General features: G+C 41.5%; 1 protein-coding gene across 2 annotated transcripts in view; it reads left to right on the plus strand.

Annotated features, from left to right (window-relative positions):
- The window catches only part of NELL1 (neural EGFL like 1), a 316,106-nt gene that overhangs the window by 10,475 nt on the left and 280,233 nt on the right, over positions 1-25,398 (plus strand). For both annotated transcript variants that reach the window (XM_066551385.1, XM_066551386.1), the window contains exon 3: positions 19,529-19,679. In XM_066551385.1, coding sequence (XP_066407482.1) covers positions 19,529-19,679 — 151 coding nt within the window. The remainder of the gene's footprint in view (positions 1-19,528; positions 19,680-25,398) is intronic.

Below are 25,398 nucleotides of genomic sequence, written 5' to 3' on the forward strand. Positions count from 1 at the left end.
TGTGCTGTGTCACAGACATCTTTTATGAAAAATCCTTTCCTTAGGATTTTTCCTCCTGAGAAGCTGAGAGGCCTCAGGAACAAAATGTAACCAATGGTTATCTGCTGCTGTGGAATGCAACAGGTGCATCTGGGATTGGGCTCATGTGGTTGTTTCTAATTAATGGCCAATCACAGCCCAGCTGGCTTGGACTCTGTCTGACACAGAAGCTTTGTTATCATTTTATTCCTTTCTATTCTTAGCTTAGCTGGCCTTCTGATGAAACCTTTTCTTCTATTCTTTAGTATACTTTTAATGTAATATATATGATAAAATAATAAATCAGCCTTCTGGAACATGGAGTCAGATCCTCGTCTCTTCCCTCATCCTGGGGCCCCTGTGAACACGGTCACAGGCCTGAGCTTCTCACCCTCAGTCCCAGTGGCCTGGGTGCTGTGGCCAGGGTTGGAATCCTCTCCAAGTGTTAAACTCTGTTATGGCAGCATGATGTGCAAGGTGTGGGAGCTGCAGGGCTCAGGACAGAGCCAGGGGCTGGGTGAGAGGGAGCAGAGAACAGCTCAGGGAGCAAACATGCCATTGCTCTTCCTGGGGCAGGGGGTGGGAGGTCTGCAGTGGGCAGGAGAGATAAACTTTAATTTTGGAATGCAGGCGTCAGTCCCTCTTTACGTGAGATAATGAGACAAGAGTCATTGCTTTTTGTGGGATCTCTCCTGCTACCTTTATGGCAAATATTAAATATCAGCAGTATTGTTTTTACAGAGCACAAATCTTACAGCAGCAGAAAAATTAGGAAGGCACAACATGGTGGCTGGAAATCTTAGCTCTGCCTTCAGGTGTCATGGAGAGAGCAGCTCTGGTACCTTCCCTTGGTGGTGCATCCAAATATCCCCTCTGGTGGGAACACCGGGGTTTTTGGGGCAACCCCCTCCTGCTTTGGGACACTTGGCAGAGCAGCTGATGACCCTTGCACTGTTGGAAAGGAATGGCTGTTTTTATTTTTATTTTTTTTTTCACCAGGTCTTGCCCACTGGCACTTGGGTGTGTGTCTGTGCAGCTGCCCCCCTCCAGCTGGATGAGATTTTGTTTTTTCCCTTTTAAAGTCCACTTTGCCTGAGGTGCTGCTGGCCTGGGCATGGGGCTGGGCTGCCCTCTGGGGTGGGGCTGGCCAGAACCAGCAGTGTGTCCACTCACAGAGGTGTCCTGCAGCTCACCAGAGCTTTATCTCTGTGGAAACTCTGCAAGCTCCTTGAACCTGTGAGCTTTGATTTTATTTTTTAAAGGTCAGCGCGAGGTATTTTGCCATTGATGTGCCACACTGTGCAGGCCTGCTCTGCTTCCTGTAAGGGGGGGGTTAATTTGGGGTTTTACCCCATGTTGCCTGTCCTAGGCTTCAAGTGATGGTGGGCAATACCGGGTGAAAAAAAAATAGAAATAATAATTCCTTTCCAACAGTGCAAGGGTCATGAGTTCATGAAGGAGAGGCAGCTTCCATCAGATAAAAACCCCTTGTATTTGTCAGTAAAAACACCTTGAGGTGTGGATCAGCCTCTTGCCCCATCCTGTGGTACCATTCAGGTGTGGCAGCATTCTGTGCTGCTTCATTTGGGCTGTTCCTCTTGGCTGTCCACTGAGGTATCCCCCTCTCCCCTGGGCATGGCAGAATTGGAGCTTTACCCTTCTGAGAATCCCCCTCTCCCCTGGGCATGGCAGAATTGGTGCTTTACCCTTCTGAGAATCCCCCTCTCCCCTGGGCAGGGCAGAATTGGTGCTTTACCCTTCTGAGAATCCCCCTCTCCCCTGGGCATGGCAGAATTGGTGCTTTACCCTTCTGAGAATCCCCCTCTCCCCTGGGCAGGGCAGAATTGGTGCTTTATCCTTCTGAGAATCCCCCTCTCATCTGGGCAGGGTAGAATTGGAGCTTTACCCTTCTGAGAATCCCCCTCTCCCCTGGGCATTGCAGAATTGGTGCTTTACCCTTCTGAGAATCCCCCTCTCCCCTGTGCATGGCAGAATTGGTGCTTTACCCTTCTGAGAATCCCCCTCTCCCCTGGGCAGGGCAGAATTGGTGCTTTATCCTTCTGAGAATCCCCCTCTCATCTGGGCAGGGCAGAATTGGAGCTTTACCCTTCTGAGAATCCCCCTCTCATCTGGGCATGGCAGAATTGGTGCTTTTCCCTTCTGAGAATCCCCCTCTCATCTGGGCATTGCAGAATTGGTGCTTTACCCTTCTGAGAATCCCCCTCTCCCCTGGGCAGGGCAGAATTGGAGCTTTACCCTTCTGAGAATCCCCCTCTCATCTGTGCATGGCAGAATTGGTGCTTTACCCTTCTGAGAATCCCCCTCTCATCTGTGCATGGCAGAATTGGAGCTTTACCCTTCTGAGAATCCCCCTCTCATCTGTGCATGGCAGAATTGGTGCTTTACCCTTCTGAGAATCCCCCTCTCCTCTGGGCATGGCAGAATTGGTGCTTTACCCTTCTGAGAATCCCCTTCTCATCTGGGCATGGCAGAATTGGAGCTTTACCCTTCTGAGAATCCCCCTCTCATCTGTGCATGGCAGAATTGGTGCTTTACCCTTCTGAGAATCCCCCTCTCCCCTGGGCAGGGCAGAATTGGAGCTTTACTCAGAGCTCACCTGCTTTCAGGGCTGGTTCTGCAGGCACTCATGGACACCTCTTCTGCCAGTGTCTCTCTGTCCCTGGGCTGGAGGCTTGGGGGGTTGTGAGCAACAGGGCCCAGCCCATCCCTTGGAGAGTGGGATCCTCACTGGTGCTCCACACTCATCCCTGGAGATGTTCCCCTGTGTTTCCCAGCTCCAGCCTGGTCCTTAGAAGCCATGGCAGCTGCCCACCGTTCTGGAGTGCTGACAGAGGTGTTAGCCCTTTGTCAGAGTCAGTGAAGCACTGCTAAAATAAGGATTTAAATAGGATGCCAGCACCTGGGCTGCCTGCACCTGGCAGGATGGAGGGAAGTGGGACTTCCCTGCTGGAGATGGTTTCTGGGCTTGTGTCCAGCAGCAGGATTGAGCTCTTCTTGGGGCCTTGAGTGCTTGTCCTGTTCCTCACCCCTTCCTTCCTTCCCTGCTTCTCAGCCCTTCCCTCTGTAGGAGCTGGGAGTGAGGGGGACTCAAAGCTGGAGGTGCAGCATCACCAGCCGGGGTTTGTGTACAAATCACCAACAGGACAGGGCTGCTGGGAACGTGCCTTGAGCTGTTTGATTTTCAGCATCACTCTCATTCCATGGCTATGACAATGGGAAGATGCCACCAGCTCACATCCCAGGCAGCAGACCAAGAACTCAATGCTACAACTCACTTTATAAGCTTTTTGCCCAATCCCACAAAGCAAAAGCACATTGACAGTAGTTCTATCCAACCACTATAAGCACAGGTACCTTTGGTTAAACAATGCTTGCTTATTTTGAATACAATACCTGCTTGTGAGCCTTAAAACACAATGCACAGAGCTCCGTTATTAAGCTTCAAACTGCCTAATATCTCACTAGATAAACTTTTCTGTAGCTTAGAGAGTTATTCTAGACAAGCATTAATACACAGACCATTGTTCTAGTTGTCCTTGCTTTTCTACTTTTTACATAATTTTTCTGCTGACCAATCTCATGGCTGCTGCTCAGCTCTAATCCCAGCTCTGCTGTCTCTGAGGGCCTGCCTTTTGCAGCTTTCCCAAAACCCTCTGATTTTGTGGATTCCCACAGTGTAGGAGCAAGGAGTGAGTGTGTGAGTGACAAGGACGTGGTTGGGATGGGCAGGTTCCCCTGGGAGCCAGCAGGACCCAGGCTGGTGCTGGGCACAGGGGGAAAACAGGAGAAACAGAGGCAGATATGAATGCCATCTGTAGCCAGTCCATCTTAGAAGCAACAAGTATTTAAACTCCAAGATCCAGTTCTTGTATGTGTTTCGCTCTAAAGTGATCTTTATGTTCTGTATATCTTTATGTCACATTCCAGTTCGCAAAAAGTTTTTAAAAAATGAAAATAAAGACATAAAAGAAGGGGGCTACATAATACAGAACTAAGCTTTACAGCACAAATTGATCTCCTCTGGGAGTGTCTGTTCCCACAGATGCCAAATGGAAACCTCACAGCTTCAGAGGAGGAGTCACCTGGATGGGCAAGGGAAGGTGAGCTCTGGCAGGGGGAGCAGGGGATGAGGTGAGATCTGACAGGCAGGGCCACAAATGGCCTCAGAGGAGGGGAGAGGTGAGGGAGAGCTCTGTGGAGGAGCTGGAGGCCAAGAAGGAAGCAGCTGATGGCAAATTGTGATGAGGACAATACAAGTGTTATAAATGGTGTTCCATTTGTGTTGACTTGGGGCTGGGTTGGGAATTGTTGTTTTGGGGTGAGTTGATGGGTGTTTGTTGTGGGTCCTGGGGAGGGGAGGTCCAGGGTTTGGTGGGGGTGGGAGGTGAATGCATGGATCCAAACCCACCAATCCTGGACCTGAGAGGGGTTACAAAATGAGGGCTTCAGGTGGGTTTGGGGTTCTTCTCCTTCTGAAGGACCTACTGTCTGGGGGAGAACCCAGCATGTTTGGGACACGTTGTTATCTTTGGGTTGTTGTGTGGGAGCTGGGGCTTATCTCAAACTCCCTGTCCTCTGTAGTTTGTTTTAATAAACGAGAGCCTGTTTCCTGCTCAAAATCTGGCCTCGTACCAATTCATAACACAAGGACTTTAACTTGAGGCGTGGTGGAGAGAGGTGCAGAGTAAAGGGGGCTGTGCCCAGCAGCTGGAGAAGCAACCTGGAGAGAGGGGCACGGGGCTGTGGCTGGATGGGAAACACAAAGTCTGCAGTCCTGGGCCAGGAGAGCAGGATTAGGTGAAGGTTTGCTTTTTCTACAGGCAGCATTAAGGCAGCATAATCAGGAAAAGCACAGCAAGTTTAGATTTGGGGTTGCTGTAAAGTACCCCTGATGTGTACTGAGATTTCACAAGTGTCTTTGGAGGATGCAGCTTGGAGAATGTGGGGGTTTGTGTCAGTGAATTAGAACCTTACTTTTGCTGTAAAAATGCCCATTCCTCTAACAGTGTTACAGAATTCACTAATATTTGTAGCAGGCTCAAGTACTGTGCTGGAGTAATTAGCTTGGTGTGTTCTGCCTTCAGAGAAGGATTTGGATATGGTGGATTTACTGTTCAAGGTGAGTCCTGAACAGTAAAGATGAAGCAACACTTAAGATCCTTGTTTGTTAGTTTTTTCCTCTTTGTTCTTTCCTTTGTGCACTGACTGTGACCTGTGATCACTGGCTGTGGGATGCTGTAATTAAGAAAGGTTTTGGAATATTCATCCCCAGAGGGTTGAGCAAGGATTTCCTGTGATACTTTAATTCAGACATCTGCCTAACTTATAAATTATATATATATATATTAATATAACTAATCTTTTAATATAGCTAATCTTTTGTTTTGTATACACACTACAAAATTTTTTCTTTCAATTTAATGGTTAGTCTAAGTGAGGCTACTTTCCATTGCAAAAACCATTTTCAGAACACAGAAAGAATCTGCAATTGAATCCAATGAGCTAGGAAGGGTTGAGTGAGATGAATCATCTTCAGTGGAGGAAATTAAAGATCACTTGAGACATAATTATTAAACAATGCTTTGATGCTTCAAAGGTACATAAAATGCTATTAATTTTGTTAGTTCCCAGAGGTAGTTTTTAAAATACTCTTATATACCCATCCTGTCTTGGCTGTTTCTTGTTTAATGTCTGAATTATGTTAGAAACCTGTCCAGGTGTAAAATTTATCCAACATATTGATATGAAAGTATAGCTTGTGAATAATTTCAGAGTTTCTCCTTCAGTATTTCTTTGTTTAAAACACCCTTGCCCCCTGCTTCCAAGCAAGTGTAGACTAAAATAGAAACCTAGTCACATTAAACAACAGTGACCAATTTCTACTTTTACCTTTTCCCCCTCCCCCATCCTGAATGCTGTCATGCTGCCTTCTGTTACTTGACATTTTTTGGATTTCCCATCATGTCTGTCATGATTAGGAGAGAGTTCTGAGCACATATTGCCTCTGTCCTTGACAGTTATTTTTGCTTTCCTGGGAGACAATAATTGTGCTGCTTATCTATCTTCATTTGCCACGATGGGAAGTACAGAGGGGAAGTGGGATAAGTACTTCTGGAGTGTGCTAAAAGCCTTGAATGCTTCTGGCAACCTGTTGACAAAGTCCTGTCATGAAGATAAGCAGAAAAGGAAGAAAAGCTCTTTACTCTTTAATGGGCTGAGGGGGGATGCAGAAATTAGTTTCTGATACTGCTAGTAAGGGTGTTCTACACCATGTGGTCCTTACAGTGAAAGTAACTCAGATAAAAGCAGGACTAACAGTTTGAGTTTCTTGTATCCTCATCAAAATAAGACGATGACAAAAACTGTCTTTTCCATGCAAAGATTTTGGCAAATGGGTACTCTTCAGTCTTACCATCCTGTAATTAGCTCCTTGTTTATTAAACAAGCATTAAAATGGAGGAGGAATATTCTATAGCATCTTGTCAGATGGGCCCAGGTGCTGGTCAGAGCTGTGGGAAGTTGGGGTGAAGCAGGGTTGGCACCTGAGCTCTCATGCCTTGGGGCAAGTGCCTGAGTGGTCCTGGGTGAAGAATCCTGCCCCTCATATGCAGCTCTGGTTTGCTGGACAGATGCTGCATCAAAAGAGGGCAGAACTGGAGCATTTGTAGGGCACTGCTGAGCTACAGCTGCTTGAAATGCAGAGGATGGGAAAAGCACTGCTCAAGAATTGTGTTCTTACTGTAGGCAGTGAAACAAAGCGGCCTATTATTGTGTATTTTGAGCCCAAGGGTGGTGATATCTTACATTTTATACCAATTTTAGTAGGAACTTGTTAATAACTGAGCAAAATATTTACATTTGGCCTACTTGATGAAATTACTTCTAAACACAGCGACATCTTTTGCCTAAAAGGAAGTGGTGTTATTTGTAATTACTTTCACGAGTTTTCTTTTTAAGATTTTGTACCTTAAAGAAATACACAAAGGCATATACAACCAGACCTAATGAAGGAGCCAGGAATGGACCATTTCCTGTGATGAAAAATCCTGCTGTCTTGGAACTGTCTATCAAGAATAAAGAGTAGATGCTACTTGAGACCTCAACCTACTTCTTCTGTGCCAAATTCTAGAACAATCCTGCCACCTGTGGTGTGGGTGTATAAATGATACACGAGGGGGGACGTTTTTTCTGTTATTTTTTCATTTTCACCACATAAATGGCACAAAGTATTCATGTCGTACTGTGCTGGTTTTATGGTGTTATATCATGTGATTGTCTTGCTTTTTTTGGCCTATTCAAAGATACAGAGTGCATTAGGTTTTTATTTTTTTTAATAGAATGGGCAAAAATTGATTTTGGTGCCTGATGCCCACTCCAACATGGGATGATGTCCTTAGTTATAGGCTGCATATCTGCTAAAATAACATAGCTGGTCCTGTAATTCTATGACAGGGATCTGTGAATCACTATTTTAGAGCAGTAAGTCCAGCAGCTCAGAATTGGTTTTGCTTCCTAAAAGCCTCTCATTACAGTTTTTCTGTCCCTCATCCTCCCTCCTTTGTGGTAACATTTCTTAAATTACAATGGAGCTCGCTGTGGGTCCCCTGTACTGTAAATAGGACAAATTGTACAGGATCACTGCAGCTGCAGGGGCTGTTTTAGGGTCTGTCTTCCCTTGCACATCCAGGTGACTCCTCCTCTGAAGCTGTGAGGTTTCCATTTGGCATCCGTGGGAACAGACACTCCCAGAGGAGATCAATTTGTGCTGTAAAGCTTAGTTCTGTATTGTGTAGCCCCCTTCTTTTACGTCTTTATTTTCATTTTTTAAAACTTTTTGCGAACTGGAATGTGACATAAAGATATACAGAACATAAAGATCACTTTAGAGCGAAACACATACAAGAACTGGATCTTGGAGTTTAAATACTTGTTGCTTCTAAGATGGACTGGCTACAGATGGCATTCATATCTGCCTCTGTTTCTCTCTCTCTACTTCAGCTCATTGTGAATAATTCTGAAACTTTAAAGCCTCTTCCTGGGGACTGGGGAAAACAAAGCCAAGATGTGTGGGAGGGGAGTGGGATTTGTGTGTGTATGTGTCATGATTTTTCGTGGTCTGTGGAGGTCTCCACAGATGCTCATCATGCTGTTTCGAAAGCCAAGCAGCACAGCCTTAAAACATGACATTTGTAGAATAATTTGGTAAATGCTGATGATTTGGAAACCTCATGTGTTGCATTTATCCCAACCTTCCTTTTCAGGGAATGTACTGACAAGCTGTGGTAGGAGGACCCTGCAGTATTAGTTACAGTGATCTTGTTTGGGAAATAGTGGAAGAAATTTAGGTTTCCTTTATTGTAAATAATTATGGAGTCAGAAAAAGAAGAGTTTTGCTCATATTTCTCTCATGTCTAAGTCATGTCCTCTGCTTTAGCTTTTTGTTCTCTGATACTGGCATGCTTTTAATGTTTTTTGATGTCTTGTGAATGGCAGCTTTCAGATGGGATATACTGCCCACCTTGCTTCGTGCCATGCTAATCGCTTCAAAATGTGATCATTAAAAATAAAAGTAAACATTATTGCTGGTGTTACTGCTAACAGCAAGAAATGCAGAAGAGAAGGGACATGAGGCATTTCTATTTAAATAAAAGCTTATTTTCAGAAACAAAGGCTTATGGAGAAAAGGGAGCTCTTAGTACCCCAATCACGTTTCCTGTTACGGATGAACCCACAGCAATGGATGCTATCAAAGTTGTCATATTTTATTCATGAGTTGTGGTATGCTTGGGTGAAATAAGAAAAGCAATGGTCCAAATCATAATTATGGTGTAAAAAGATAAAACAGTTATTATTGTGACTTTTTAAAAGAAATTATCAAATCTCTCAAATCATGTAAAACTCCTGGAGAATGACTAAGTATGTTAGTTATTTATGGATCTTTGTTGTGGGTGTTGTGAAACATTTCACCAATAGCATTTATATTTATTTTGGGAGAAAATATAAATGTGTGCCTATGTACGTTCCAAGAAACAAAGACATCTAGAATATTGAATATAAACATAAAGAGGCTGACAGCAGAAATTATACTTCAGTAGAGAAGGGCTCTCACAAATGTATTATGCCTCATGTTATTATCATGCAGTTAATAAATAAAACAGACACCCAGGATTTAATTTGCTTTAGCAATAACATGGAAGTGATTTTTTTCCTCGGGGTAAGAAAACAAAAGGGAGAATTAGTTCATGAAACATGTGCTGTTTAATGCTTGTATAAATCATTTATAGAGTATAAAAAAACCCCTGAAATCATAACTTTTTAGCAATACATGACCTATGCTTTAAAAGTAATTAAAAAACTATTTAGACTGTCAAGTCTTTGAGAGTTTGTGAACCAAGAGAGCACTTCAGCATATGCTTGCTTCCAACTCCAAGGATAATTTCATTGCCTTTAGTTGGATTATTCATGTGATAAAATGACTGGAAATTAAAACCTGTGTGTGGGTGTACCCAGGTCTGTTAGCTGCATTAGGATAGTAACCTCTTTCCACAGTGAAGAAACCAAGTCAGATTTCTGCTTAGCTGAAACTTCCCTTTTAATGAACTATTTCAAGTAGTATTTTGATTTACACATTTAAGAGTGCAGGTTTTCACTAGGGAGGCAAATTTTAATTTCTGTATGGCTTTGCTGAAGTTAGACTGGGATTTTCAACAAAGTCAGAGTAACTTAGCATTCTCCTTGTTTCCTGCTCCTGTGGAATCTGGATCTTAAAATTTTGTTGAAATGGGTTATTTGTTGATTGTATCTGTTAAATTCATAGAAAACTTAGGAATCATAAAGCACTTCAGAAGTACTTGTGGGTTTTTTTTCTAAACATTGTTGCCATTATTGGACCAGTATTTGTTATTACCTGGAAGAAAGAATAGTGCTCAATGAGAAATCAGAATTATTACCTACTGCTCAAAAATGTAAGTGGATCTGTCTCTCTCTTCTGTTAACTTTATATTTTATTTCTGGATTACAAACACACATGGAGTTATAATGGGAGAAAATAAGACCAAACCTACAATTAGTAGTTTTTTGCAAAACTTATCTCCTGTTTCTGATTTTTAGTTCTAGGGGCTCCTCACCTTCTGGTGCCACCGTAAGTTTCCTTTAAACAAATGCAGATTGTATTTTGTCAAGTTTTGATATATATTATAATTTTTTAAAAGTAATCTCTAATATTTTTGTGTGACTTCAAGCATATTTAAAAATGCTTTGTAGAAGGGGAGGAAAAAACTGTTTATCTTGCTTTTTCATGAAGCCATATTTTCGAGTGGCTCATTATTTGTGTGTGACATTAGTATTTAATATATTCTTGAAATAGGTCCTTGGAATGGCCAGTATTCCTCCAGCAAAATGGATAGCACCCTGGGAATGGTTCTTGGCAATTCCTGAATTTTCCCAGTGTTGCTACTGGCTCTGTTCACAGTGTTGCTGGTGTAAGTCCACGTTCTTTCTGTTAAAATGTTATTTTACAAATTGGCAAAGAGCAATCTTTACAGGAACAGTAACACGATAACCTTATCTAATGTAGGTAAGCAGTGGGAAAGTTGATACAATCAGTGACTCCTGAACTAATTAACTGACAACACATGTAATTTGATTAACTCACATGATTTAAGAGCAGATTATGTGCTTTTAGTGATAGTGAACTTCTGGAGCATTTCAACAAAGCGTTTAATTTAAGGGATCAACCATTTGTAAACAGTCTTGATTTCAGCATGAATCCCTTGAGGAAGGAACGGAGCCTACTTGAGAAGATGAGCTCAGCAGCTGCTTAAAATACTTGAAATAAGGTTCAAGTGGCTGCCTTGAGCAACAGGTGAAGTGTAGCCTGAGCACAGTGGTGGCTGTTGGTGACAGCAGGAGAGCTGCTCCAAGGCCCTTGGCTGCCTGCAGGTGTCTGGTGTTGGTCCATGGCAGCCACTTGGGTTGGTGACAGTGCCAGTCCTCAGCTGGCCTTCGAGTGGAACCAGGCTGCTGCTTCTCCTTGTGCTGCTGGAGAGCTTCCCTTGCTTTCCTTCCAGTGCTTCCCTTGCTCTTTCTGCCTCTGTGGGTGGAAAAGCCAAGGAGGAAGCCCTGGAGGGAGGAGGCCCACGGGAATTTTCTCGCTACAGGCTCTGCTGCTGTGCTTGCCCAGCCACGTCAGGCACCTGTGGCTGGCTGCTGTCACTGACATATTTTATGGAAATCCTTCTGCTAGGACTTTTCTCCTGAGGAGCTGAGAAGGCTCAGAAAAGAAATGTAAACAATGATTATCTGCTGGCTGTGGAATGTGGTCTGGGGATGGTTTACCAACAGGTGCATCTTTGATTGGTTCCATGGGAATTGTTTTTAATTAATGGCCAATCACAGCCAGCTGTGTCAGGACTCTGGTCAGTCACAGGTTTTGTATAATCATTCTTTGCTAGCTTTCTCATGTCTCCTTTCTCTTTCTTTAGTATAGTTTCAGTATATCATTTTCTTTTAATACAATATATATCATAAAATAATAAATCAGCCTTCTGAAACATGGAGTGAAGATTCTCATCTCTTCTGCACCGGTGCAGTTTGAAACGCTGATAAAGCAAACAAAGGACTTAAGACTCTCTGACATCTACTTAATTAGCATGAGTGTGGTCACTCTAGCTGGTGCTCAAGTCAAGGCAATTTTCAAGAAGTGAAGAGTGTGATACTAAGCCACTAAATCAGCTAAATTAGTGGTTGAGGAGAAACTATGATTTGATAAGTATTCTCTGTTTGATTTCAGTGACTCAAAATTCTCCTGCTCCTGGCAACTGGAGTTTTAGGGCTGGGTTTGCAGTGGCTTCCTGAAAGGATTTTTATTTATAGGTGCATATATAATTTTAAATGCTAGGTGAATTTTGTTAGGGGAGACCTATTTGTAAACTAGTTTACAAACATGTTTATCAAAATGACAGCAATAAATGAGCACGTATAGCCAGGGGTAGTTTGGCATGATGCAAAAGCAGAGTTTACATGGAATAACACTATTTTTCCACCTTCTCTAGTGGAACTGCTTTTGCTGTATAGTCATGGGAACTTACCTTTGTGACATTAGCAGTTCACCCTGGTAATTGCTCCATCCTCTAATTTAATGAAAACCCATTAAACCGAAACAATAATTAAAATGAGACATCATCTCTGTAGGAGGCTTGCATATTAAAATCACCAAGCATTTCACTGCAGACGGATCTTATTCTTGAGAAACACTGTTTGAAGCAACATGTAAAAAGTGATTTACAATGAATAATCATTATTTAGGAAGCTGTGCTGTTGAACATGATTTCCTACTGTTTATTACTGACTCTGAGTGGAGCTAGCAAGGCAAAAACATTTACAGTGTCTTTTCATGCTGGCGAGAATGCTCAGAAGCAGAGACGTGCTTATGAGAATACATCATGCCCTCTTTGGTGCTCCCTGGTAGCAGAGATTTTCAGAGAAGGGGGAGGTGTTTTGACCCCTCTCTTTTAGGTTGCTGGCAGGTGAAGTCTTCTATTTTCTTAGCATATCAAGAGAAATTTATGTGAATTTATCCCCATAGCTCAAACCAAAAAATTGGTGGTATCTGCAGACATCTACATTTTGCCCTTGGTAGGGAGGCAGGGTCAAGTACCTGAAGCATTTCTCTGCTTGGCAGTGAAATGATTCTTTTTGGAGATGATCCCCATAATTAGTGTTATCATCCTTCTGGGGATTTTTGTATCTGTTTGTGACTTGTGTGGACTGAGGAGTGCTTTTAGAAGAGTGGAAGTGAGTGGGAATGGGCATTTATCACTAGTGTTTTGCACTGTTGGTGTTCGTGGGTTTTTTTGTGGTTTTTTGTGTTTTTTACCAGTTCTTCAAAAGATGTTTTGTGAGACCAGTGTGCAGGAAGGGGGTTGGTGCATTGGATCCCACTTGACTCAGAGGCTTTGGTGAAGCACCTGCTTCAGTGAACAAGAATGTTTTTGTGATGCTGTTGTGTGTTTTCATCCTCAGCAAGTGTTAGGGACTGCCTACACTGAGTGTTGCTAGTTTTGGATCATCCTTCTAATCTTGGTCTCATTTTTGTAAAGCTGGTGACTTAAGAAAAAGTGGGGAACCAGGATGATTTTCTGTTTGTTTTGTTTTTTTAAATACAGTTTTCATTTTATTTGATTTTGCCCATAGCAAGGTAAAAGCAAAAAAACCTGTAACATTCAATTCTTTAATTGCTATAGCTTAAATCTGGATTTTCTGCCGTTGCAGGATTAATTTCTACTTGCTTGTCCAGAGTGACTGTTCAATGGTTCTAATGAAAGCATGTTGAAGCAAATAGCTTTAAAAATGATTGAAGTTCCCAATAAAGCAATGTGTTCTGCAGTATGTTCTCTGCCAAGGGAAGTAAAAGGTATTCAAGCAGGCTAGTGAATGATAAAATGTACCTATTGCTTTAGAAAATGAGTTGATTCAGAAGTGAATTTTAGTATTTTTCCGCTAATGGAAGCATCTATTAAAGAAAAATTATTCTCCAGATGGATTGGTATGTGGCTTTTAACAACTGGTGCACATTTCTCATCACTTAAAATTCCATCCCAAATGGTCATGTATTTCCCTTTGTGCTGTGGATTGTTGCCACTGTCAAAGGAGACTTGGCAAGACCTTTGCTTTCTTTCCTAGCATTGTCCTGCTCCTTCTCTAACTCATTTTTTCTCCTTCTGTGTGGTGGTGATTTTATTACACTTAATTAATGGAGCTGATGCCAACTCCTGAATTTCTCCTAACTGGGGTTTCTGATGTGTTCAGGGTTACAAATGGCAGAAGCCTGAGGTTTAATTTTGAGTTGCTAGAGCAGGTGATGCAAAGAGTGTTGAATCCACACACGAAGATGTGACTTGAAGGTCTAAATCAGGCGGGGTGAGGACTGATGCTGATCCTGACTTATTGTGAAAAATGCCAATCACTTGTTTTTAAAATTTTAAAAGTTTAATAGTAATAAAATGGTTATAAAAATAGTAATGCAATTAATAATAATTTGGACAATTTGGATTAGGACAATATGAGACAATAAAAACAAAGAGTTATGGATGTCCGGGTACCTTTTTCTGGGCAGAACGAGCCCAAAAAAGGACCCACGTTAACAGAGGATTAACCCTTAAAAACAATAACATGTTGCATATTCATACACCTCATCCATGATGCATAAATTCCATTCAAACACAGGATTCTGTCTGGGCAGTGTCAGCTTCTTCCTCTGAATCCTGACAGCACCTTCGAGGCAGGAAGAAGTTCATTTCTCCTGATAATGGAGCAATAAATTCTCTTTCTCTGAAGGATTCAGGTGTCCTGTGGCTGCTATCTCAGTGCGAGTCCTTTCTGTAAAAAAAAGTATCCTACATAGCACAGTTTCTATTTTAACATTTTTTATAACCTAAAACTATATTTAACACAGCACTTAAGAGAATTAATACAGCATCACTTTCTAACACAACGCATATAATATTCATTTTAATATTTGCAAAAAGCCAATCATAAAATACATGCATTTTTCACATTATTGTACCTAATTCCATTTGGCATTTAGGGTTAGTGTGCCCTGAAATGTGTGAATGGTTTGTATGAATGAGGTAAAGTCTGGCCCAACATCACTGCCCCCAGAGCAGCATCGCCATTCCTTTGGTTTTATGGGGAAGTGAAAACCCCCCTAAATTTGAGACTTCTTTTGAAGGTGCTGCTGGTGAGTGTTGGGAGTACTTCCAGTGTGGGTGAGATCTCTCTGTGTGGCTCAGGGTGCTGTGGGTGCTGAGCCCCTGTGGCAGGGCAGCCCTGGCTGCTGCTTCCTCCTGGAGCTCTTTTTGGCTTGGCAGGGCTGTGGGGGCTGAATGGGCTCTCAGGGGACAGGGCATCCAGGACAAGGCAAGGTGGCATGCTGTCATTATATTACAAGAGTTCTATTGTCATTACATTGCAAGGGTTCCATATGGCCAGAGTTTCATAGGCAGCTCCTCTAGGCACTGACTCTTCCTTGTCCTTGCAGTAGCCAACTGGCTCCAGTTCCCCTCAACCAACTCTTTAGGGGATAAGATTACATTCTATACTTCCTTTATTTACTTATGTTCTATCCCCCTACAATTCCCCCTTTCTCTTTTAATTAGCGAGTTGCAGCATTTCTAGAAGGACATGTTCAAATAAATTAACATAATGACACATTCATCTATTTCATTTAGAGCTGAGAGTTATGCAAATGTTCAGACAACATATTATGGTACAAATATATATATATTCCTGAGTGTTGGTTCAGTGTTGCAGCTTTTCTCAGTTTACCAAGTACCTATCTTCAAAATCTTTTAGACTCATATTTAACAAACACTAATATCTGCAATTGATATATTTTACCAAGAGTTTAGTATTTAAGTCCTTTTCCCAAAATCCACAGGGTCATATAGTTGAGCTCTTTTTCACAAATCTACGGGGTCATATAGTTGAGTCCTTTTTCCCCAAATCACTGCTAGGTCACATAGTTTAGTATTAAAGCCCTTTTTCTCCCAAGTCACATCAGGGTCACCATTGGTTGTCATCATAGTGCAAGATTTCTATTGTCATTACACTGCAAGGGTTCCATATAGCCAGAGTTTTGTACCTCCTCTAGGCACTGACTCTTCCTTGCCCTCACAGCAGCCAACTGGCTCCAGTTCCCCCTTGGCCAACCAATCCACTCTTTTATAACACTCTTCTGATTGGCCACAGCTGCAGCCTGTTAACATCAGGCCTGCTCCTAATACTCAATAATTAGCTCAGCTGCAACTCTTTAGGAGGAGGTAAATTACGTTTTAAACTCCCTTTATTTACTTATGTTCTATCGCCCTACAGTAGCATCCCTGGTGGTGGGGGACATGGTGCTAGGGAGGGAAGGTGTCAGTACCTAAATGGTTACTGTTGTCTGTTCTGGCAAACTGGACCTTTGGTTGGTGTTTGGCTCTTCTTCTTTGGACCCACAGCTTAAGAATTAAAATCAAGCTGCGCATATGCTCTCTCTGATATAGGTGCGTCTTGTGCTTTTGTTCTGCTGAAGGTAGAAAGTTGCCTTTACTTGATGCTCTGAGATGATTTCTGCCTCTTGGACTTGCAAATATGCTTGCTTTCTTTCCTTGATTAATTTTAGAAACACCCTGGTATGTTTTAAAAAACCCTCCAGACAGTCACTATTTCAAATTAAGAAAATATAATCACATAGAAGGGCATATGAAAGTCGTATCTCTGTTTATTTATTTTGCTGAGATTGCATTATCATTCAAGCATGAAGCGATGTTTCACTGAAGATTGCTGTATAAACCTATATTGTTCTATATTATGTAGGAAATATGACATTTCATTACAAGCAGACAGTTATTTTTATAGAGAGCATAAAAAGTATTTTACCTTTCAGGTGCCTGTGGTGAGGGGGTGTATGCATTCTCAATTTTTTTTTTTCTTTTTTTTTTTTTTTTCTATTTGAAGTGGGAAAATCTACCTGAAAATAGAAGGCTCTTATTCTAAATGGGTTGTACTCCCAGCTCATTTGTACGGTGTTTTCTGCAGAAACCAAGCAGAACACAAACCCAGTGTTCCTGGGGATGCTGTGTGTGAGGGCAGGTGGCTGTGCCATGGCACAGGAGCTGGGCTGTGGCAGTGCTGGCCTCAAAACCTCCCCTTCCCAGCCCTGGGGCTCCAGCTGCAAGCCCAGGCTGTGCTCAGCTCCAGAATCCCAGGCTCTGTGCCCTCTGGATCCCCCCAGCCTTGCTGCCCTTCCCCGCTCATGGGTGCAATTGCATTTAGCATCTCACCATGGAGCTAGTGGGAGAGTCCCCTTGGAGGCACTGAGATCAGGCTGGGAAAGCAGCACTTCTATGGACATTTTTGCATCAGCAAGTACATTTTTCACCTGGCTTGCATTAGGGATGTCCCAGGATGCTGGTAATGGCTGGACTTGTTTCCCAAATACATACATACATATATAAACATATATATATATAAACATATATATATATATATATGTGTGTGTATATATATGTATATATACACAGTATACTTAGATGTGTGTCAATTTTCTAAAAGCCTGGTTGTGTAACTCCCTTTGCACCAATTACACTGGCACAGAGTTGCAAGCACTTAGTAAATACTATTTGTTACCCAGTGGTTTTGGCCCAACATTCTGGAGTTTCAGAACTCTGGATCTTACTGATTTTAATCAGCAGAGAATGAATATCTGTGTTTCATGTGGTTTTGGTGTACTCTTATCTATGAAGAGGTGGTAGAGAAGAGCAAAATATTTCAAAGTGTGTTTCTAACTGAAATAGTCAGTGCACTGATGAACCATGGATGATTCTGAGCAAGGAGCCCTATATTTTTGTATAAAGTTTGATGGATGGGTGGTGGGATGTGGGCCTTCCTATAATGGGAAGCTGTTGTACTTTGCAAGGCTTGACTGAAGTTTAAACATATATGTTCCACTGACAGCACTGCCTGCGAAAGGCAGATTCTTTCATGTGAAAGAATTTTTGAAAGCTTTGTTAAGTCATATTTTATTTCTGGTAACACCTTCAAGGAAAAAAAAAAGTAAGATATGAAGGTTTTTAACCTTCAAAAAATGATAATAATCTTAATCTGTCAGGTCTTGGGACATTTTACCTCTGAGTCTTACTTGTGCCTTGGAACAGGCTACCAGTGTGTTGCCTGTTTCTGTAGATAGCAAACTGGATATTGGTGAATTTATGGGTCTGTGGGAGACATAGTTTTGTATCTCTTGTGTCAGCTTTTTAAAAAGAAACTGCATGATATTTATGACCAGTAATAACACCTGCTAGGTAAAGATAATGATGCAGATAGAAAAAGCTAATAGATAAAGACAAAATCTGGTCTTCTGTGCTGGATTGTTTTTTTTTTTTTCTATTCCACTATAGGATGGCAGTGGAGATGGTTTCTGCTCCTGGAAGCTTTATCCTCTGCTCTGGTAAAAGTGGATAAATAGTTTGTTGCTGTAAAGTGGGCACTATATATTTTTTATCAGGGGAATTTGAGCCCCTGGAAAAGATTTTTAAATGATGCCTAGTGATTTTGGATGTCTTAAAACTGGTACTTTTCACCAGTAAGCCTTTCAGAGTCCAAGTCTTGGTGTGCAAGCTCCTTTGGAGGGCTTTAGGCTGCACAGGACAAATGGAGACACCCAATTACCAAACATGCTTGAATGCTTTTTCCCTGGAGTTTGGTTTCAGTCCATGGCATCCCCTCAGTAGTGGTGTGTTTGAGGCTTTTGGTTGTTTTCCAAGCCAGTCTCTCTCCTTTCTGTCTGCAAAGCCTCATTCAATGACACAATGGAGCCTTTTTAAAGTGTTGAGGATTTTTTTTTCCTCCTTCTACAGTGAAATTCTGAATTGTAATTTTCATCACTCCTTTGTGTGTTACATCATGCATGCTGGGCTGGATTCTCAGCATTCACTGGAGTTTCTCTGGTTTTCTACTAGCTGAGACTTTGTGCCAGCATTTTTGGCTTCCCAGTAAAACCTTTGGAAAGCAAGCACAGAGGGTTTCTAATTGGTTATGACATCCAGGAACTGCAAGTGGCTCAGGTCTTGCAAAAATGTGAAAAAGCCCAGCATGAGAGACATGGCAATGAGTGGGAAGGTGAAATGCCGTGATTTCTCCGCTTTGTCATTAATTGTCCTTTGTAATGATGATGTATAGTGAATAAAAGGATGAGTTAAAAATGAATGTGGTGGGGGATGATGCATTTGAATCTTAGAAGATCAGCTGTGAGAAGGTGTGATGCTGCTTGGCCATCGTCAGGACTGGCGAGGCTGGAATGTTTCTGCATCGGCCTGGTCAGGCTGTAGTTTAATAAATATTGTATGAGCTGTCATACTTTGCTTGTTTAAAGAGAGAAATCCCTGAAACAGCCATGGATTGCAAGCGTGTCTTGTATTTATTTCTCAGGCAGGAGCACAGCCATATAGCATTATTAGCAATAATACATCTCTGCCTTACACTGTGCAAGGACAGATTTCCTGTGATGTACGAGGGAGAGGTGGAAACAGAGTCACTGGTGAAAACTGAAATTGGAGCTTGCTGAATTGTGTTGGGAGAGGCAGTGCCTGAGATCTCTGAATTTAGGGGTCTGTTTATTTGACTGCAGCACACCTTATTTACAGCAACTTAATCTGCTCGCAGCAGACACAAATGGCTCAGCATCCCGTCAAAAAATCCATCAGAAAATCAGTAGCTGACCAGTTGTGAACTTGTCAAATTGACAAGTGGGCATGCTGACAGAGATGGCATTTGGGTTTTTTCATTGAATAAAATGCAGTGGTGCACCATGGTGGATGACTCTCAAAAATAAAAAATATTGCTGTGAAAATGAAAAATGTAATCTGAATCTTTCTGACTCAGCACTTTTACTAGACTGTTATTTCCCTTTTTTTTTTTTGTTTCCTATTAAAAATAAAATTCTTAGATACAGAAAGAGAAATCCATGCAGCACCCCACGTGACTGAGAAGTTAATCCAGCTCTTCCAGAATAGAAGTGAGTTCACATTTCTGGCCACTCTGCAACAAAAGGCATCGACTTCTGGAGTTATCTTGTCCATCCGAGAGTTGGAGCACAGGTAAGAGCAATTTATTTCTCTCTCTTGCAGCAGCAACATAAAAGATTCTGAATGCTCAGTGCTCTGTTTGGACAATGTGTTGAAATGGTAGATGTAAAATCTAACATGCAAGTTAGAGCCTTTCTTCACAGTTTGCAATTTGCTACTTTTTTCTAGCTCTTATTTTTTTTTTTTTTTTGTTATAGGAGGAATTAATTATTTATGTATCCCAATCTGTAAAATAACTTAAACAGAAAGATCAAAACCAATGTAGTGTAGATGCAATGCACTTTGGAAGTTACAAACCTTGTAATGCAATTTTCCTGGCTAGTTTATTATATGTGCTTTAGGAGTTTGCTTTTTCATAAAAGTTAAACTTGCACTTTTCTTGCTTCACTATGTTTTATCACATTATAAAAGAATACATTTTCTTTGAGATGCAGTAACTAAGCTATTAAGCAATTAAGTTACTTGTGCTTCCATGCAATACTGTGTATCTTTTCTTCCCTACATAAATACATTGTACTCCTATTTCATGTATGTCTCTTATAGTCTGCTGTTTGTAACTTTGTGAATGCTTTTTTGGTAATTTCTTAGGTCTTGAAGGACCTTTGTGTCTAGTGTGACACAAAAAGGATTAGTGCTGGTCTTTTCTGTTGTAATTAAAGTAATGGGACATTCTTTGGTTGCTCCCATTTCAAATCTAATATTAGTTATTCTGCAGCACTTCTATTAAAAAAAGTCCTACTGATATTTCTCTTAATCATGTACTTGATACTCAGTTGTTACCCCAGTTGGCCTTTTTGTGGAGAAAGTGTATGAAGGAGAAGGCAGTGACTTCATCATGGCCAGATTGTCAGTGGTGCCTTTTGCTAGTGCAGCAGCAGAGATGTCCAGACAGGGCTCCCCAGTTAAGGGGAGGACTTTGCTGTACTTTTCTGTCACCACTCGTTCTTATTGCTCTTTCTTTCACTTTATTCCTTTTTACAATTTTCAGGCCACTGTCTCAGTCTAGAAGAATATTGTTTTACATTAGAGAGGGATCCCTCCCTCCATCTCTTCCTGTTCTCCTTCTCTTACTCTATCATTCCTTTTGCATTACTTCTTAATTTCTCCAAGCTTTTTCAGGCCTTTTGAAGTCATGGTTAACAGGATCAGTTTGCCATGTTAAGAGTTTGTTTATTATTTATTTGAGAAAGGGGACATTGAGGACAGCCATGGAACAGAAAAATGCTATCACATGCCTGCACTTAGCAAAATCCAAGGTCAAACTAGACAGGCATTGGTGATTATACAATGCAAGGCACATGGATTTTTAGATATGGCATCTACTGAATGCAGCTCCTGGAGTCCTCTATCTTGACAGGCAGAGGCTTGTAGGGAGATGTGCTCTGCAGGAGTAATCTTGGTTGAACAAAATACACTGCTGTTGTCCTCTCTGGTGCTGAGGATATCTATAATATTTAAAATTATGACATCTGCTTAAAAATACATAGAGTTGAAGGATTGCCTGCTGGTCTCAGTTGAACCTTTGTAGCTCTGTGTAGTAACAGGAAGTTTCAGTCTCTGTAATTCCATGCAGGAGTCAGAACAGGCATGTCTGGTGTTGCTCCTGACTCCTGTTACTTCAGGTGGATTACTGTGGCTATCCTTCTTTTTTGGGCTCATTGTTTATCCCTTAAAGCCATTGTTTGTTTGTCAGGCTGCTGCTCAGACCTTGGTAAGGATCCTGCTTCAGACCCCAGATCTGTGATGACAGAAATCAATAAAGTGGATGACAATGGAGAAAGTATTTTTTAACATGGATGAGAAGCAGAGAGCAAAGATTTGGGGCACTACTGAAGAGCACCATGCTTACATTAAATCAGAACTTTCAGGCTGATAATTTTTAGTGTTTCTCTAGCAGCTCCACTCTGTAGCTTTGCGTGGGAACTGAAGTGGGTGCAGACACAGGGCAAGCCTTTTATTAATTGTGGCTCCTGCTAAGCTTCTGATAATTATCATGGCTCTGTTCTTGATGACATCACATTTTTTGGTCAATCTTTTTCAATTTTCCCCATGTCTATGAAAACAGACACTGCAAAGAGGACAATAAAGAGTATCTTTATTTCATCAGGAGCAAGATGTGTGGGAACAAGTGTAAGGGTGCAATTGTTCCCTAACCAGTATAGTTTTGACCATGGAAAACCCAAGAACTCTTCTCAATTTCTTTTCTTTGTGCAAAATAGGAGATATTATAGTTAAAGGCTTGCTTTTTGAAACTTACCAACATACCAAAAGTGGCCAAATTAAAAGTTCAAGCCTTCAGCAACAAGTGACAAAAAGAAGCTCTGTTAGCTGTGGAGTTCATATCTCTATGGGAAATATCTTTTTTTGTTGTACACAGATTTAATAGATGAGAAATAGGTGTTATTCCAAGCAATGAAAATGTGTGTGCATATATTCTGTTTTTTGATGTAGTGGAGATGATTGTCCTAAGGTAGTAAGGCTTAGAATGCCCGCTGTAAATTTAATTTCTCTAATAAGTTTTAGCAGATTTTTATTTTCCAAGAGAATGGAGCTCTTAAACTGAAGATCATAAAATAAGATTAATACAACTTTTCTTGAAGTCAGTCATTTAGATATACTATTTTGTTGTTCTGAATGGATATTTTGTAGCAATTAGAGATCTGCTGTTAATTTGTGTCATCATTTGATGGGCAGGACAATGATTACAATGCATCTTTGTTAACATTTTGTTGAATCAGTTTAATGATGATAAAGACTTTGTTTTCATGCTTCAAATGTATTAAAATAAATCTTGTAAAATCGAAATCTTAATTAATGCAGAGAAATTCTAATTGGAGAGTCTGATAGTTTGTGCGGTCTGTGTGTATAGTTATGTGGAATATAGTGGTAAATCTGAGGATTATGGTTTCTTTCCTAAATCAGAGGTAATAAAAAATAATATAGAATGGACAGACATGTTACTTGGGGATGCAGAAGGTGGAAACTGTTTTGATCACTGAGTTGTGCTAGCCAGTTCTTCCCAGATGAGCTTTGTGAGCTATTTTGCTCACAACCTTTGACTCTTTAGACCACCAAAACACTGAGAAAAGGCCACCAAGATATTTAAAATGCCACCCACAATGAATTCCTCATTTCAACAGTGATTTAATAGAGTTTCACCTGAAGCTGTGTCTGCCTGCTCCTTAGCTGCTCTGGCCTCGCATGGTCCAGCGCCCAAGGACATAAATTAGATGGAGTCAGCATTGCCTTTCAGCTGTTTAATCTCCGAGTTTGAGATATGCTGATGGTTCTTCTCCACCACTGGCCAAGATCAGCATCTGGAGAAATGTGTCAAGGATGTTCAGGGTCCCATATGTCATTCTTTCTGAAGAGTGTTTCATAATGGGAGATGTCACCATGACAGAACAAAGAACTGAGTCATAAGATGATTGTTTCAAAGATTTTGTTACAGGAAGCATTAAAAAACTTTTTTCCTAAATTTTTCCTTTTTTTTTTGTTTTCCTTTTTTTAATATGCTTGTAACCTCTACGTCCAGGACCTGAAATTCAGAAACTTGATGCCATGCCAAATATCTGGAAACCTGTAAGCTGCTTGTACTGCTACAGTGAAATGGATTTACTGAGTCCAAAATCTGCCCCTTCACTATGTAGCAGCAAGCTGTGTTGATATAAATATTCAGGAGGAGTCTGATAAATGTGCCAGGCTCATAGTGAGACTTTCATTCCTTGCAGGTCAGTTTTGGGTGGGGAGGCGAAATAGGATGAGACTCCAGTCCGTTGTTGGGTACTTGCCCCAGGTGACACCATGAATGCCTCCTGAGGCTGTTGAGGAGCAGATAGAAAGCTGTATGTTCACAAATAACAGCTGGAAAGCTACCAGGCCATTATATGTTTAATTAAAAACACAAAGGAGTAATAAGCTAGTTAAATTATTCACTGAAACCTCGCTGATGAAGAGAAGCCTCTGCAAATGACTTCTGACCCTAGTAGTAAACCTGAAAAATTGGATTTACTCCCTGCTATGTTTTAGATTATTCTCTGCAAGACGGAGAATAATATTCCAATATGAATATTGGATTCCAAGATGCCCAGGATTCAGAAAGGGAAGGAAAAACTCTGCAGATGTATCCATTAACCTTTTTCTTTTAGGGTAAAGGGCACATCTTTATGAATATTTATATGTGGAGTTGCTAAACTGGAAAGCTGTAAGGAGAATAGCTGAAGACTGAGCCTTACTTCCACCCCTCTGAATGAGCTGATGTGAAATATGTGAGGCATTTACATGTTTTCCTTCTCAGAAGGTCTTTAGAGATGCAAATGCAAATAGCATTGTGCTCACCTGCTTCTGTTCTTGGGGTTAAAGTACCTGAAAGGTTAAAGTGAAGAAGAATGTATACACTGTTACATAAATCTTCCACTGATTTAAGCATTGTGAGAGAGGAGTTACTACTGGAGGAGTTACCTTCCATCCTGTGGCTTCCTGCTGAGAGCAGGTGTTTTATGGACACTAGGCTGACAATTGTTGTCTCTCTGAAGCATTAACATGCTGCTCATAACCAGCTGTAGAAACACATCCATTGGACCATGCTGGCAATTGGAGGAGAATGGCTGACAGTTTGAAACTGTTAAAACCCGAATTTGGACAGTGCAGAAATGTTATGGTCAGCCAGGAGCGGGATGTGTGGGTCCCCCAGGAGCCTCCTCCAACATGCTGAGTTATTCTGTTTGATTGTTTTATGACCCTCTGATCCAGGCAAAGAACCAGAATGTCTCAAACTTACACTAAATGCAACTTTCTGAAAACTGTCTGCTGAGTTTGGGCTGCTGGTTTGGAATGTTAACTCCCCTGGTTAATAAGACATTTAGATGTCTGCACCATGTTATTAATGTTCCTTTGCGTGGTTGACGGTAGTCTGGTGACATGTCTGCTTTTTTGGGTTTTATTTGCAGTTTTTTAATGATGCCTGCGTGCTCTCTTTGCTCCAGGCACTGTCTCCAGAAAGGGAGGGGGTGGCAGTGCCTGCCCTGATGATTGCTGGCTGTGGAAAGCTGCCAGAGCTCGTGGCAGTGGGGCAGGGAAGGTGGAGGCCCCTGGGACTGAGGGCAGACATGGACTGGACCTTGAGAGAGGGCAAATGAAGAGATTTTCTTTTTTTTTTTCCCAGAGAATCCAGGAGAAATGTGTTTGTTGTCTGCTACCCAGTGTGCAACAAGTCAATAATTACACACTTGAGAGAGACATCTGTGACCGTGTTCACAGGGGTCTTATGTTGAGGGAAGAGACGAGCATCTGACTCCATGTTTCACAAGGCTGATTTATTATTTTAGGATATATATTACATTCAAACTACACTAAAAGAATAGAAGAAAGGATTTCATCTCAGAAGGCTGGCTAAGAATAGAACAGAAAAGAATGAATAACAAAGGCAGCTGCCTCAGACTCTCTGTCAGAGCCAGCTGACTGTGATTTGCCATTAATGAGAAAAAACCACATGAGCCCAATCCCAGATGCACCTGTTGCATTCCACAGCAGCAGATAACCATTGGTTACATTTGGTTCCTGAGGCCTCTTAGCTACTCAGGAGGAAAAAGTCCTAAGGAAAGGATTTTTCATAAAAGATGTCTGTGACAAGACGTCAATTATTTATTTCAGATCTGCACGAGCCTGGGCACTCCATGGTTTCACACAAACCAAGTGCACCAACAGGGCTTCCCACACTGTTATTTGTGCA

The sequence above is a fragment of the Molothrus aeneus genome, chromosome 6, assembly GCF_037042795.1.
Source record: "Molothrus aeneus isolate 106 chromosome 6, BPBGC_Maene_1.0, whole genome shotgun sequence".
In the NCBI taxonomy this organism is placed as follows: domain Eukaryota; kingdom Metazoa; phylum Chordata; class Aves; order Passeriformes; family Icteridae; genus Molothrus; species Molothrus aeneus.